The sequence below is a fragment of the Coregonus lavaretus genome (genome assembly GCF_964263955.1).
Source record: "Coregonus lavaretus genome assembly, contig: HAP1_SCAFFOLD_663, whole genome shotgun sequence".
Classification (NCBI taxonomy): domain Eukaryota; kingdom Metazoa; phylum Chordata; class Actinopteri; order Salmoniformes; family Salmonidae; genus Coregonus; species Coregonus lavaretus.
Genome location: NW_028158469.1, coordinates 19,237 through 31,359, shown reverse-complemented (window position 1 = coordinate 31,359; position 12,123 = coordinate 19,237). Strand labels below are relative to the sequence as shown.

At 44.5% G+C, this 12,123-nt stretch overlaps 1 protein-coding gene across 1 annotated transcript; it reads left to right on the top strand.

The window, feature by feature from the left end:
- Positions 1-5,577: 5,577 nt before the first annotated feature.
- On the top strand, positions 5,578-11,473 carry LOC311123998 (uncharacterized protein; the record flags this gene model as incomplete). Its single annotated transcript, XM_084198221.1, has 6 exons — positions 5,578-5,595; positions 7,802-8,324; positions 8,415-8,828; positions 8,919-8,933; positions 10,199-10,603; positions 10,682-11,473. Coding segments are annotated over 6 exons (2,167 nt in total), but the record flags the coding sequence as incomplete, so codon positions are not given.
- Between the last annotated feature and the right edge of the window lie 650 nt (positions 11,474-12,123).

The following is a 12,123-nucleotide window of genomic DNA, read 5'->3' as shown; positions in this document are numbered from 1 at the left end:
GGACCAGTCAGTCCTCCATGTCTTTAGATTCCTACAACATTAAAGGACCAGTCAGTCCTCCATGTCTTTAGATTCCACCAACATTAAAGGACCAGTCAGTCCTCCATGTCTTTAGATTCCTACAACATTAAAGGACCAGTCAGTCCTCCATGTCTTTAGATTCCACCAACATTAAAGGACCAGTCAGTCCTCCATGTCTTTAGATTCCTACAACATTAAAGGTCCAGTCAGTCCTCCATGTCTTTAGATTCCTACAACATTAAAGGACCAGTCAGTCCTACATGTCTTTAGATTCCTAAAACATTAAAGGACCAGTCAGTCCTCCATGTCTTTAGATTCCTACAACATTAAAGGACCAGTCAGTCCTCCATGTCTTTAGATTCCACCAACATTAAAGGACCAGTCAGTCCTCCATGTCTTTAGATTCCTACAACATTAAAGGACCAGTCAGTCCTCCATGTCTTTAGATTCCTACAACATTAAAGGACCAGTCAGTCCTCCATGTCTTTAGATTCCTACAACATTAAAGGACCAGTCAGTCCTCCATGTCTTTAGATTCCTACAACATTAAAGGACCAGTCAGTCCTCCATGTCTTTAGATTCCTACAACATTAAAGGACCAGTCAGTCCTCCATGTCTTTAGATTCCTACAACATTAAAGGACCAGTCAGTCCTCCATGTCTTTAGATTCCTAAAACATTAAAGGACCAGTCAGTCCTCCATGTCTTTAGATTCCTACAACATTAAAGGACCAGTCAGTCCTCCATGTCTTTAGATTCCTACAACATTAAAGGACCAGTCAGTCCTCCATGTCTTTAGATTCCTACAACATTAAAGGACCAGTCAGTCCTACATGTCTTTAGATTCCTACAACATTAAAGGACCAGTCAGTCCTACATGTCTTTAGATTCCTACAACATTAAAGGTCCAGTCATATAATGCATACAGAGCAGAATTAGGACTATACCTGCTAGTTATCAAAATCCAGAAAAGAGCTGTTAAATTCTACAACCACCTAAAAGGAAGCGATGCTCACACATTCCACCACAAAGCCCTCACCTACAGAGAGATGAACCTAGAAAAGAGTCCCCTCAGCCAGCTGGTTCTGGGGCTCTGTTCACAAACACAAACAGACCCCACAGAGCCCCAAGACAGCAACACAATTAGACTCTACTCTGACTGCAGAGGTTCTGTCTGACTGTAGAGGTTCTGTCTGCTAGCAGGGCTTTTCCCAGGCCTGCCTGTCTGACTGTTTATGTTCTGTCTGACTGACTGCAGAGGTTCTGTCTGACTGCAGAGGTTCTGTCTGACTGCAGAGGTTCTGTCTGCTAGCAGGGCTTTTCCCAGGCCTGCCTGTCTGACTGTTTATGTTCTGTCTGACTGACTGCAGAGGTTCTGTCTGACTGCAGAGGTTCTGTCTGACTGACTGCAGAGGTTCTGTCTGTCTGACTGTAGAGGTTCTGTCTGACTGTAGAGGTTCTGTCTGACTGTAGAGGTTCTGTCTGACTGTAGAGGTTCTGTCTGACTGTAGAGGTTCTGTCTGACTGTAGAGGTTCTGTCTGACTGCAGAGGTTCTGTCTGACTGTAGAGGTTCTGTCTGTCTGTAGAGGTTCTGTCTGACTGCAGAGGTTCTGTCTGTCTGTAGAGGTTCTGTCTGACTGCAGAGGTTCTGTCTGTCTGTAGAGGTTCTGTCTGACTGTAGAGGTTCTGTCTGACTGTAGAGGTTCTGTCTGACTGTAGAGGTTCTGTCTGACTGTAGAGGTTCTGTCTGTCTGACTGTAGAGGTTCTGTCTGACTGTAGAGGTTCTGTCTGACTGTAGAGGTTCTGTCTGACTGTAGAGGTTCTGTCTGACTGTAGAGGTTCTGTCTGTCTGCAGAGGTTCTGTCTGTCTGACTGTAGAGGTTCTGTCTGTCTGACTGTAGAGGTTCTGTCTGTCTGACTGTAGAGGTTCTGTCTGTCTGACTGTAGAGGTTCTTTCTGTCTGACTGTAGAGGTTCTGTCTGTCTGACTGTAGAGGTTCTGTCTGTCTGACTGTAGAGGTTCTGTCTGTCTGACTGTAGAGGTTCTGTCTGTCTGACTGTAGAGGTTCTGTCTGTCTGACTGTAGAGGTTCTGTCTGACTGTAGAGGTTCTGTCTGACTGTAGAGGTTCTGTCTGTCTGACTGTAGAGGTTCTGTCTGACTGTAGAGGTTCTGTCTGACTGTAGAGGTTCTGTCTGTCTGACTGTAGAGGTTCTGTCTGTCTGACTGTAGAGGTTCTGTCTGACTGTAGAGGTTCTGTCTGTCTGACTGTAGAGGTTCTGTCTGACTGTAGAGGTTCTGTCTGACTGTAGAGGTTCTGTCTGACTGCAGAGGTTCTGTCTGACTGTAGAGGTTCTGTCTGTCTGACTGCAGAGGTTCTGTCTGTCTGACTGTTTATGTTCTGTCTGTCTGACTGTAGAGGTTCTGTCTGACTGTAGAGGTTCTGTCTGACTGTAGAGGTTCTGTCTGTCTGACTGTTTATGTTCTGTCTGACTGACTGCAGAGGTTCTGTCTGACTGCAGAGGTTCTGTCTGTCTGACTGCAGAGGTTCTGTCTGACTGTAGAGGTTCTGTCTGACTGCAGAGGTTCTGTCTGACTGCAGAGGTTCTGTCTGACTGCAGAGGTTCTGTCTGACTGTAGAGGTTCTGTCTGACTGTAGATGTTCTGACTGACTGTAGAGGTTCTGTCTGACTGTAGAGGTTCTGTCTGACTGTAGAGGTTCTGTCTGTCTGACTGCAGAGGTTCTGTCTGACTGTAGAGGTTCTGTCTGACTGTAGAGGTTCTGTCTGACTGTAGAGGTTCTGTCTGACTGTAGAGGTTCTGTCTGACTGTAGAGGTTCTGTCTGACTGCAGAGGTTCTGTCTGACTGTAGAGGTTCTGTCTGTCTGACTGCAGAGGTTCTGTCTGACTGTAGAGGTTCTGTCTGACTGCAGAGGTTCTGTCTGACTGTAGAGGTTCTGTCTGTCTGACTGTAGAGGTTCTGTCTGTCTGCAGAGGTTCTGTCTGACTGTAGAGGTTCTGTCTGTCTGACTGTAGAGGTTCTGTCTGACTGCAGAGGTTCTGTCTGACTGTAGAGGTTCTGTCTGTCTGACTGTAGAGGTTCTGTCTGACTGCAGAGGTTCTGTCTGACTGTAGAGGTTCTGTCTGACTGTAGAGGTTCTGTCTGTCTGACTGTAGAGGTTCTGTCTGTCTGACTGTAGAGGTTCTGTCTGACTGTAGAGGTTCTGTCTGACTGTAGAGGTTCTGTCTGACTGTAGAGGTTCTGTCTGACTGTAGAGGTTCTGTCTGTCTGACTGTAGAGGTTCTGTCTGACTGTAGAGGTTCTGTCTGTCTGACTGTAGAGGTTCTGTCTGTCTGACTGTAGAGGTTCTGTCTGTCTGACTGTAGAGGTTCTGTCTGTCTGACTGTAGAGGTTCTGTCTGACTGTAGAGGTTCTGTCTGACTGTAGAGGTTCTGTCTGACTGTAGAGGTTCTGTCTGTCTGACTGTAGAGGTTCTGTCTGTCTGACTGTAGAGGTTCTGTCTGACTGTAGAGGTTCTGTCTGACTGTAGAGGTTCTGTCTGACTGCAGAGGTTCTGTCTGACTGCAGAGGTTCTGTCTGACTGCAGAGGTTCTGTCTGACTGCAGAGGTTCTGTCTGTCTGACTGCAGAGGTTCTGTCTGACTGTAGAGGTTCTGTCTGTCTGACTGCAGAGGTTCTGTCTGACTGTAGAGGTTCTGTCTGACTGTAGAGGTTCTGTCTGTCTGACTGTAGAGGTTCTGTCTGACTGTAGAGGTTCTGTCTGACTGTAGAGGTTCTGTCTGACTGTAGAGGTTCTGTCTGTCTGACTGTAGAGGTTCTGTCTGTCTGACTGTAGAGGTTCTGTCTGTCTGACTGTAGAGGTTCTGTCTGTCTGACTGTAGAGGTTCTGTCTGTCTGACTGTAGAGGTTCTGTCTGACTGTAGAGGTTCTGTCTGACTGACTGTAGAGGTTCTGTCTGACTGTAGAGGTTCTGTCTGTCTGACTGTAGAGGTTCTGTCTGTCTGACTGTAGAGGTTCTGTCTGACTGACTGTAGAGGTTCTGTCTGACTGTAGAGGTTCTGTCTGACTGTAGAGGTTCTGTCTGTCTGACTGTAGAGGTTCTGTCTGACTGTAGAGGTTCTGTCTGACTGTAGAGGTTCTGTCTGACTGTAGAGGTTCTGTCTGACTGTAGAGGTTCTGTCTGTCTGACTGTAGAGGTTCTGTCTGACTGTAGAGGTTCTGTCTGTCTGACTGTAGAGGTTCTGTCTGTCTGACTGTAGAGGTTCTGTCTGTCTGACTGTAGAGGTTCTGTCTGTCTGACTGTAGAGGTTCTGTCTGACTGCAGAGGTTCTGTCTGACTGTAGAGGTTCTGTCTGTCTGACTGTAGAGGTTCTGTCTGTCTGACTGCAGAGGTTCTGTCTGACTGTAGAGGTTCTGTCTGCTAGCAGGGCTTTTCCCAGGCCTGCCTGTCTGTCTGACTGTTTATGTTCTGTCTGTCTGACTGTAGAGGTTCTGTCTGACTGTAGACGATCTGTCTGAGATGCTTCATCTGCCTCCAGTCTGTCCTCTCTGTCCTCCTGTCTGTCCTCCTGTCTGTCCTCCCTGTCCTCCTCCCTGTCCTCCTGTCTGTCCTCCTGTCTGTCCTCCTGTCTGTCCTCCTCTCTGTCCTCCTGTCTGTCCTCCTGTCTGTCCTCCTGTCTGTCCTCCTGTCTGTCCTCTCTGTCCTCCTGTCTGTCCTCCTGTCTGTCCTCCCTGTCCTGCTGACTGTAGAGGTTCTGTCTGACTGTAGAGGTTCTGTCTGACTGTAGAGGTTCTGTCTGACTGTAGAGGTTCTGTCTGTCTGACTGTAGAGGTTCTGTCTGTCTGACTGTAGAGGTTCTGTCTGTCTGACTGTAGAGGTTCTGTCTGTCTGACTGTAGAGGTTCTGTCTGTCTGACTGTAGAGGTTCTGTCTGACTGTAGAGGTTCTGTCTGACTGACTGTAGAGGTTCTGTCTGACTGTAGAGGTTCTGTCTGTCTGACTGTAGAGGTTCTGTCTGTCTGACTGTAGAGGTTCTGTCTGACTGACTGTAGAGGTTCTGTCTGACTGTAGAGGTTCTGTCTGACTGTAGAGGTTCTGTCTGTCTGACTGTAGAGGTTCTGTCTGACTGTAGAGGTTCTGTCTGACTGTAGAGGTTCTGTCTGACTGTAGAGGTTCTGTCTGACTGTAGAGGTTCTGTCTGTCTGACTGTAGAGGTTCTGTCTGACTGTAGAGGTTCTGTCTGTCTGACTGTAGAGGTTCTGTCTGTCTGACTGTAGAGGTTCTGTCTGTCTGACTGTAGAGGTTCTGTCTGTCTGACTGTAGAGGTTCTGTCTGACTGCAGAGGTTCTGTCTGACTGTAGAGGTTCTGTCTGTCTGACTGTAGAGGTTCTGTCTGTCTGACTGCAGAGGTTCTGTCTGACTGTAGAGGTTCTGTCTGCTAGCAGGGCTTTTCCCAGGCCTGCCTGTCTGTCTGACTGTTTATGTTCTGTCTGTCTGACTGTAGAGGTTCTGTCTGACTGTAGACGATCTGTCTGAGATGCTTCATCTGCCTCCAGTCTGTCCTCTCTGTCCTCCTGTCTGTCCTCCTGTCTGTCCTCCCTGTCCTCCTGTCTGTCCTCCTGTCTGTCCTCCTGTCTGTCCTCCTGTCTGTCCTCCTCTCTGTCCTCCTGTCTGTCCTCCTGTCTGTCCTCCTGTCTGTCCTCCTGTCTGTCCTCTCTGTCCTCCTGTCTGTCCTCCTGTCTGTCCTCCCTGTCCTGCTGTCTGTCAGAACCTCTCTCTCTGATGTATAACACAAACATATACACATTACTGTACAACCACATCACACACACACACACACACACACACACACACACACACACACACACACACACACACACACACACACACACACACAACACAAAGACCATGGGCTCATCTCAGCTCAACTATCCTTTTACTTAATCCCTCTTTCATTTCTCCTCCTTTTGTTGTGGAGGTGGTCTCTGCTGTGTCCCAAATGGTACCCTATTCCCTATGTAGTGCACTACTTTAGACCAGGCCCCACAGAGAATAGCGTGGCAGTTGGTACTCAGACCTGCTCTGTCTGAAGTCTGTCTGATGTCTGCACGTCTGTGTGACTCTGTGTCTTTCTCCATCTCTCTTTATCTCTCCCTGTCTCTCTCAGTCTCTCTCTATCTCTCCGTGTCTCTCCGTCTCTCGCTATCTCTCCCTGTCTTTCTCCATCTCTATCTCTCTATGTCTCTCTCTATCTCACTCTATCTCTCTGTCTCTCTCCGTCTCTCGCTATCTCTCCCTGTCTCTCCCTGTCTCTCTCTATCTCTCTCTATCTCTCCCTGTCTCTCCCTGTCTCTCTCTGTCTCTCTCTGTCTCTCTCTGTCTCTCTCTGTCTCTCTCTGTCTCTCTCTCCCTGCTAGCAGACATAACCTCTACAGTCAGTCAGTCAGACAGGCCTGGGAACAGCCCTTATAGCAGACAGAACCTCTACAGTCAGACAGTCAGACAGGCCTGGGAACAGCCCTTATAGCAGACAGAACCTCTACAGTCAGACAGTCAGACAGGCCTGGAAACAGCCCTTATAGCAGACAGAACCTCTACAGTCAGTCAGTCAGTCAGACAGGCCTGGAAACAGCCCTTATAGCAGACAGAGCCTCTACAGTCAGTCAGTCAGACAGGCCTGGAAACAGCCCTGCTAGCAGACAGAACCTCTACAGTCAGTCAGACAGGCCTGGAAACAGCCCTTATAGCAGACATAACCTCTACAGTCAGTCAGTCAGACAGGCCTGGGAACAGCCCTTATAGCAGACAGAACCTCTACAGTCAGACAGTCAGACAGGCCTGGGAACAGCCCTTATAGCAGACAGAGCCTCTACAGTCAGTCAGTCAGACAGGCCTGGAAACAGCCCTTATAGCAGACAGAACCTCTACAGTCAGTCAGACAGGCCTGGAAACAGCCCTTATAGCAGACATAACCTCTACAGTCAGTCAGTCAGACAGGCCTGGGAACAGCCCTTATAGCAGACAGAACCTCTACAGTCAGACAGTCAGACAGGCCTGGGAACAGCCCTTATAGCAGACAGAACCTCTACAGTCAGACAGTCAGACAGGCCTGGGAACAGCCCTTATAGCAGACAGAACCTCTACAGTCAGTCAGTCAGACAGGCCTGGAAACAGCCCTTATAGCAGACAGAACCTCTACAGTCAGTCAATCAGACAGGCCTGGAAACAGCCCTTATAGCAGACAGAACCTCTACAGTCAGTCAGTCAGACAGGCCTGGGAACAGCCCTTATAGCAGACAGAACCTCTACAGTCAGACAGTCAGACAGGCCTGGGAAAAGCCCTGTTAGCAGACAGAGCCTCTACAGTCAGACAGAACATCTACAGTCAGACAGACAGAACCTCTACAGTCAGTCAGTCAGACAGGCCTGGGAACAGCCCTTATAGCAGACTGAACCTCTACAGTCAGACAGAACATCTACAGTCAGAGAGACAGACAGACAGGCCTGGGAACAGCCCTGCTAGCAGACAGAGCCTCTATAGTCAGTCAATCAATCAGACAGACAGGCCTAGGAACAGCACTTGCTAGCCAGATAGCTCCTACTCATTTTAACCCACGGGCAACATTCGGTTTTCACCAAGGTCCAGAAGGCCGCACATAAAAATGATTACATTTCTTGCCGCCAATTCATTAAAAGAAATAGTCCTCTATCCATCGCTTTTGGAATTTCCGAAGCTGCCTGACTGTCTAGCGTTCGTTTAGACGACTGATAGCTTAGCAAGCTGTGAAGAGACTATCCATGGAGGTCCATTATCAGGTTATACTGTAGAGACTATCCATGGAGGTCCATTATCATGTTATACTGTAGAGACTATCCATGGAGGTCCATTATCATGTTATACTGTAGAGACTATCCATGGAGGTCCATTATCATGTTATACTGTAGGTTATACTGTAGAGACTATCCATGGAGGTCCATTATCAGGTTATACTGTAGAGACTATCCATGGAGGTCCATTATCATGTTATACTGTAGAGACTATCCATGGAGGTCCATTATCATGTTATACTGTAGAGACTATCCATGGAGGTCCATTATCAGGTTATACTGTAGAGACTATCCATGGAGGTCCATTATCATGTTATACTGTAGAGACTATCCATGGAGGTCCATTATCATGTTATACTGTAGAGACTATCCATGGAGGTCCATTATCAGGTTATACTGTAGAGACTATCCATGGAGGTCCATTATCATGTTATACTGTAGAGACTATCCATGGAGGTCCATTATCAGGTTATACTGTAGAGACTATCCATGTAGGTCCATTATCAGGTTATACTGTAGGTTATACTGGAGAGACTATCCATGGAGGTCCATTATCATGTTATACTGTAGAGGCTATCCATGGAGGTCCATTATCATGTTATACTGTAGAGACTATCCATGGAGGTCCATTATCATGTTATACTGTAGAGGCTATACATGGAGGTCCATTATCATGTTATACTGTAGAGACTATCCATGGAGGTCCATTATCAGGTTATACTGTAGAGACTATCCATGGAGGTCCATTATCAGGTTATACTGTAGAGACTATCCATGGAGGTCCATTATCATGTTATACTGTAGAGACTATCCATGGAGGTCCATTATCATGTTATACTGTAGAGACTATCCATGGAGGTCCATTATCAGGTTATACTGTAGAGACTATCCATGGAGGTCCATTATCAGGTTATACTGTAGAGACTATCCATGGAGGTCCATTATCAGGTTATACTGTAGGTTATACTGTAGAGACTATCCATGGAGGTCCATTATCATGTTATACTGTAGAGGCTATCCATGGAGGTCCATTATCAGGTTATACTGTAGAGACTATCCATGGAGGTCCATTATCATGTTATACTGTAGAGACTATCCATGGAGGTCCATTATCAGGTTATACTGTAGAGACTATCCATGGAGGTCCATTATCAGGTTATACTGTAGAGACTATCCATGGAGGTCCATTATCATGTTATACTGTAGAGACTATCCATGGAGGTCCATTATCATGTTATACTGTAGAGACTATCCATGTAGGTCCATTATCATGTTATACTGTAGAGACTATCCATGGAGGTCCATTATCATGTTATACTGTAGAGACTATCCATGGAGGTCCATTAACAGGTTATACTGTAGAGGCTATACATGGAGGTCCATTATCATGTTATACTGTAGAGACTATCCATGGAGGTCCATTATCATGTTATACTGTAGAGACTATCCATGTAGGTCCATTATCATGTTATACTGTAGAGACTATCCATGGAGGTCCATTATCATGTTATACTGTAGAGACTATCCATGGAGGTCCATTAACAGGTTATACTGTAGAGGCTATACATGGAGGTCCATTATCATGTTATACTGTAGAGACTATCCATGGAGGTCCATTATCATGTTATACTGTAGAGACTATCCATGGAGGTCCATTATCAGGTTATACTGTAGAGACTATCCATGGAGGTCCATTATCATGTTATACTGTAGAGACTATCCATGGAGGTCCATTATCATGTTATACTGTAGAGACTATCCATGGAGGTCCATTATCATGTTATACTGTAGAGACTATCCATGGAGGTCCATTATCAGGTTATACTGTAGGTTATACTGTAGAGACTATCCATGGAGGTCCATTATCATGTTATACTGTAGAGACTATCCATGGAGGTCCATTATCAGGTTATACTGTAGAGACTATCCATGGAGGTCCATTATAATAATAAATAATAATAATATGCCATTTAGCAGATCAGGTTATACTGTAGGTTATACTGTAGAGACTATCCATGGAGGTCCATTATCAGGTTATACTGTAGAGACTATCCATGGAGGTCCATTATCAGGTTATACTGTAGAGACTATCCATGGAGGTCCATTATCAGGTTATACTGTAGAGACTATCCATGGAGGTCCATTATCATGTTATACTGTAGAGACTATCCATGGAGGTCCATTATCAGGTTATACTGTAGGTTATACTGTAGAGACTATCCATGGAGGTCCATTATCATGTTATACTGTAGAGGCTATCCATGGAGGTCCATTATCATGTTATACTGTAGAGGCTATCCATGGAGGTCCATTATCATGTTATACTGTAGAGGCTATCCATGGAGGTCCATTATCATGTTATACTGTAGAGACTATCCATGGAGGTCCATTATCATGTTATACTGTAGAGACTATCCATGGAGGTCCATTATCATGTTATACTGTAGAGACTATCCATGGAGGTCCATTATCAGGTTATACTGTAGAGACTATCCATGGAGGTCCATTATCATGTTATACTGTAGAGACTATCCATGGAGGTCCATTATCAGGTTATACTGTAGAGACTATCCATGGAGGTCCATTATCATGTTATACTGTAGAGACTATCCATGGAGGTCCATTATCATGTTATACTGTAGAGACTATCCATGTAGGTCCATTATCATGTTATACTGTAGAGACTATCCATGGAGGTCCATTATCATGTTATACTGTAGAGACTATCCATGGAGGTCCATTAACAGGTTATACTGTAGAGGCTATACATGGAGGTCCATTATCATGTTATACTGTAGAGACTATCCATGGAGGTCCATTATCATGTTATACTGTAGAGACTATCCATGGAGGTCCATTATCAGGTTATACTGTAGAGACTATCCATGGAGGTCCATTATCATGTTATACTGTAGAGACTATCCATGGAGGTCCATTATCATGTTATACTGTAGAGACTATCCATGGAGGTCCATTATCATGTTATACTGTAGAGACTATCCATGGAGGTCCATTATCAGGTTATACTGTAGGTTATACTGTAGAGACTATCCATGGAGGTCCATTATCATGTTATACTGTAGAGACTATCCATGGAGGTCCATTATCAGGTTATACTGTAGAGACTATCCATGGAGGTCCATTATCAGGTTATACTGTAGAGACTATCCATGGAGGTCCATTATCAGGTTATACTGTAGAGACTATCCATGGAGGTCCATTATCATGTTATACTGTAGAGACTATCCATGGAGGTCCATTATCAGGTTATACTGTAGAGACTATCCATGGAGGTCCATTATCAGGTTATACTGTAGAGACTATCCATGGAGGTCCATTATCAGGTTATACTGTAGAGACTATCCATGGAGGTCCATTATCATGTTATACTGTAGAGACTATCCATGGAGGTCCATTATCATGTTATACTGTAGAGACTATCCATGGAGGTCCATTATCAGGTTATACTGTAGAGACTATCCATGGAGGTCCATTATCATGTTATACTGTAGAGACTATCCATGGAGGTCCATTATCAGGTTATACTGTAGAGACTATCCATGGAGGTCCATTATCAGGTTATACTGTAGAGACTATCCATGGAGGTCCATTATCATGTTATACTGTAGGTTATACTGTAGGTTATATTGTAGGTTATATTGTAGTTTATATTGTAGGTTATACTGTAGGTTATACTGTAGGTTATATTGTAGGTTATATTGTAGGATATACTGTAGGTTATATTGTAGGTTATATTGTAGGTTATATTGTAGGTTATACTGTAGGTTATACTGTAGGTTATACTGTAGGTTATATTGTAGTTTATATTGTAGTTTATATTGGAGTTTATATTGGAGGTTATATTGTAGGTTATACTGTAGGTTATATTGTAGGTTATACTGTAGGTTATATTGTAGGTTATATTGTAGTTTATATTGTAGGTTTTATTGTAGGTTATATTGTAGGTTATATTGTAGGTTATACTGTAGGTTATATTGTAGGTTATATTGTAGTTTATATTGTAGGTTATATTGTAGGTTATATTGTAGGTTATACTGTAGGTTATATTGTAGGTTATATTGTAGGATATACTGTAGGTTATATTGTAGTTTATATTGTAGGTTATATTGTAGGTTATATTGTAGGTTATACTGTAGGTTATACTGTAGGTTATATTGTAGTTTATATTGTAGGTTATATTGTAGGTTATATTGTAGGTTATACTGTAGGTTATATTGTAGGTTATACTGTAGGT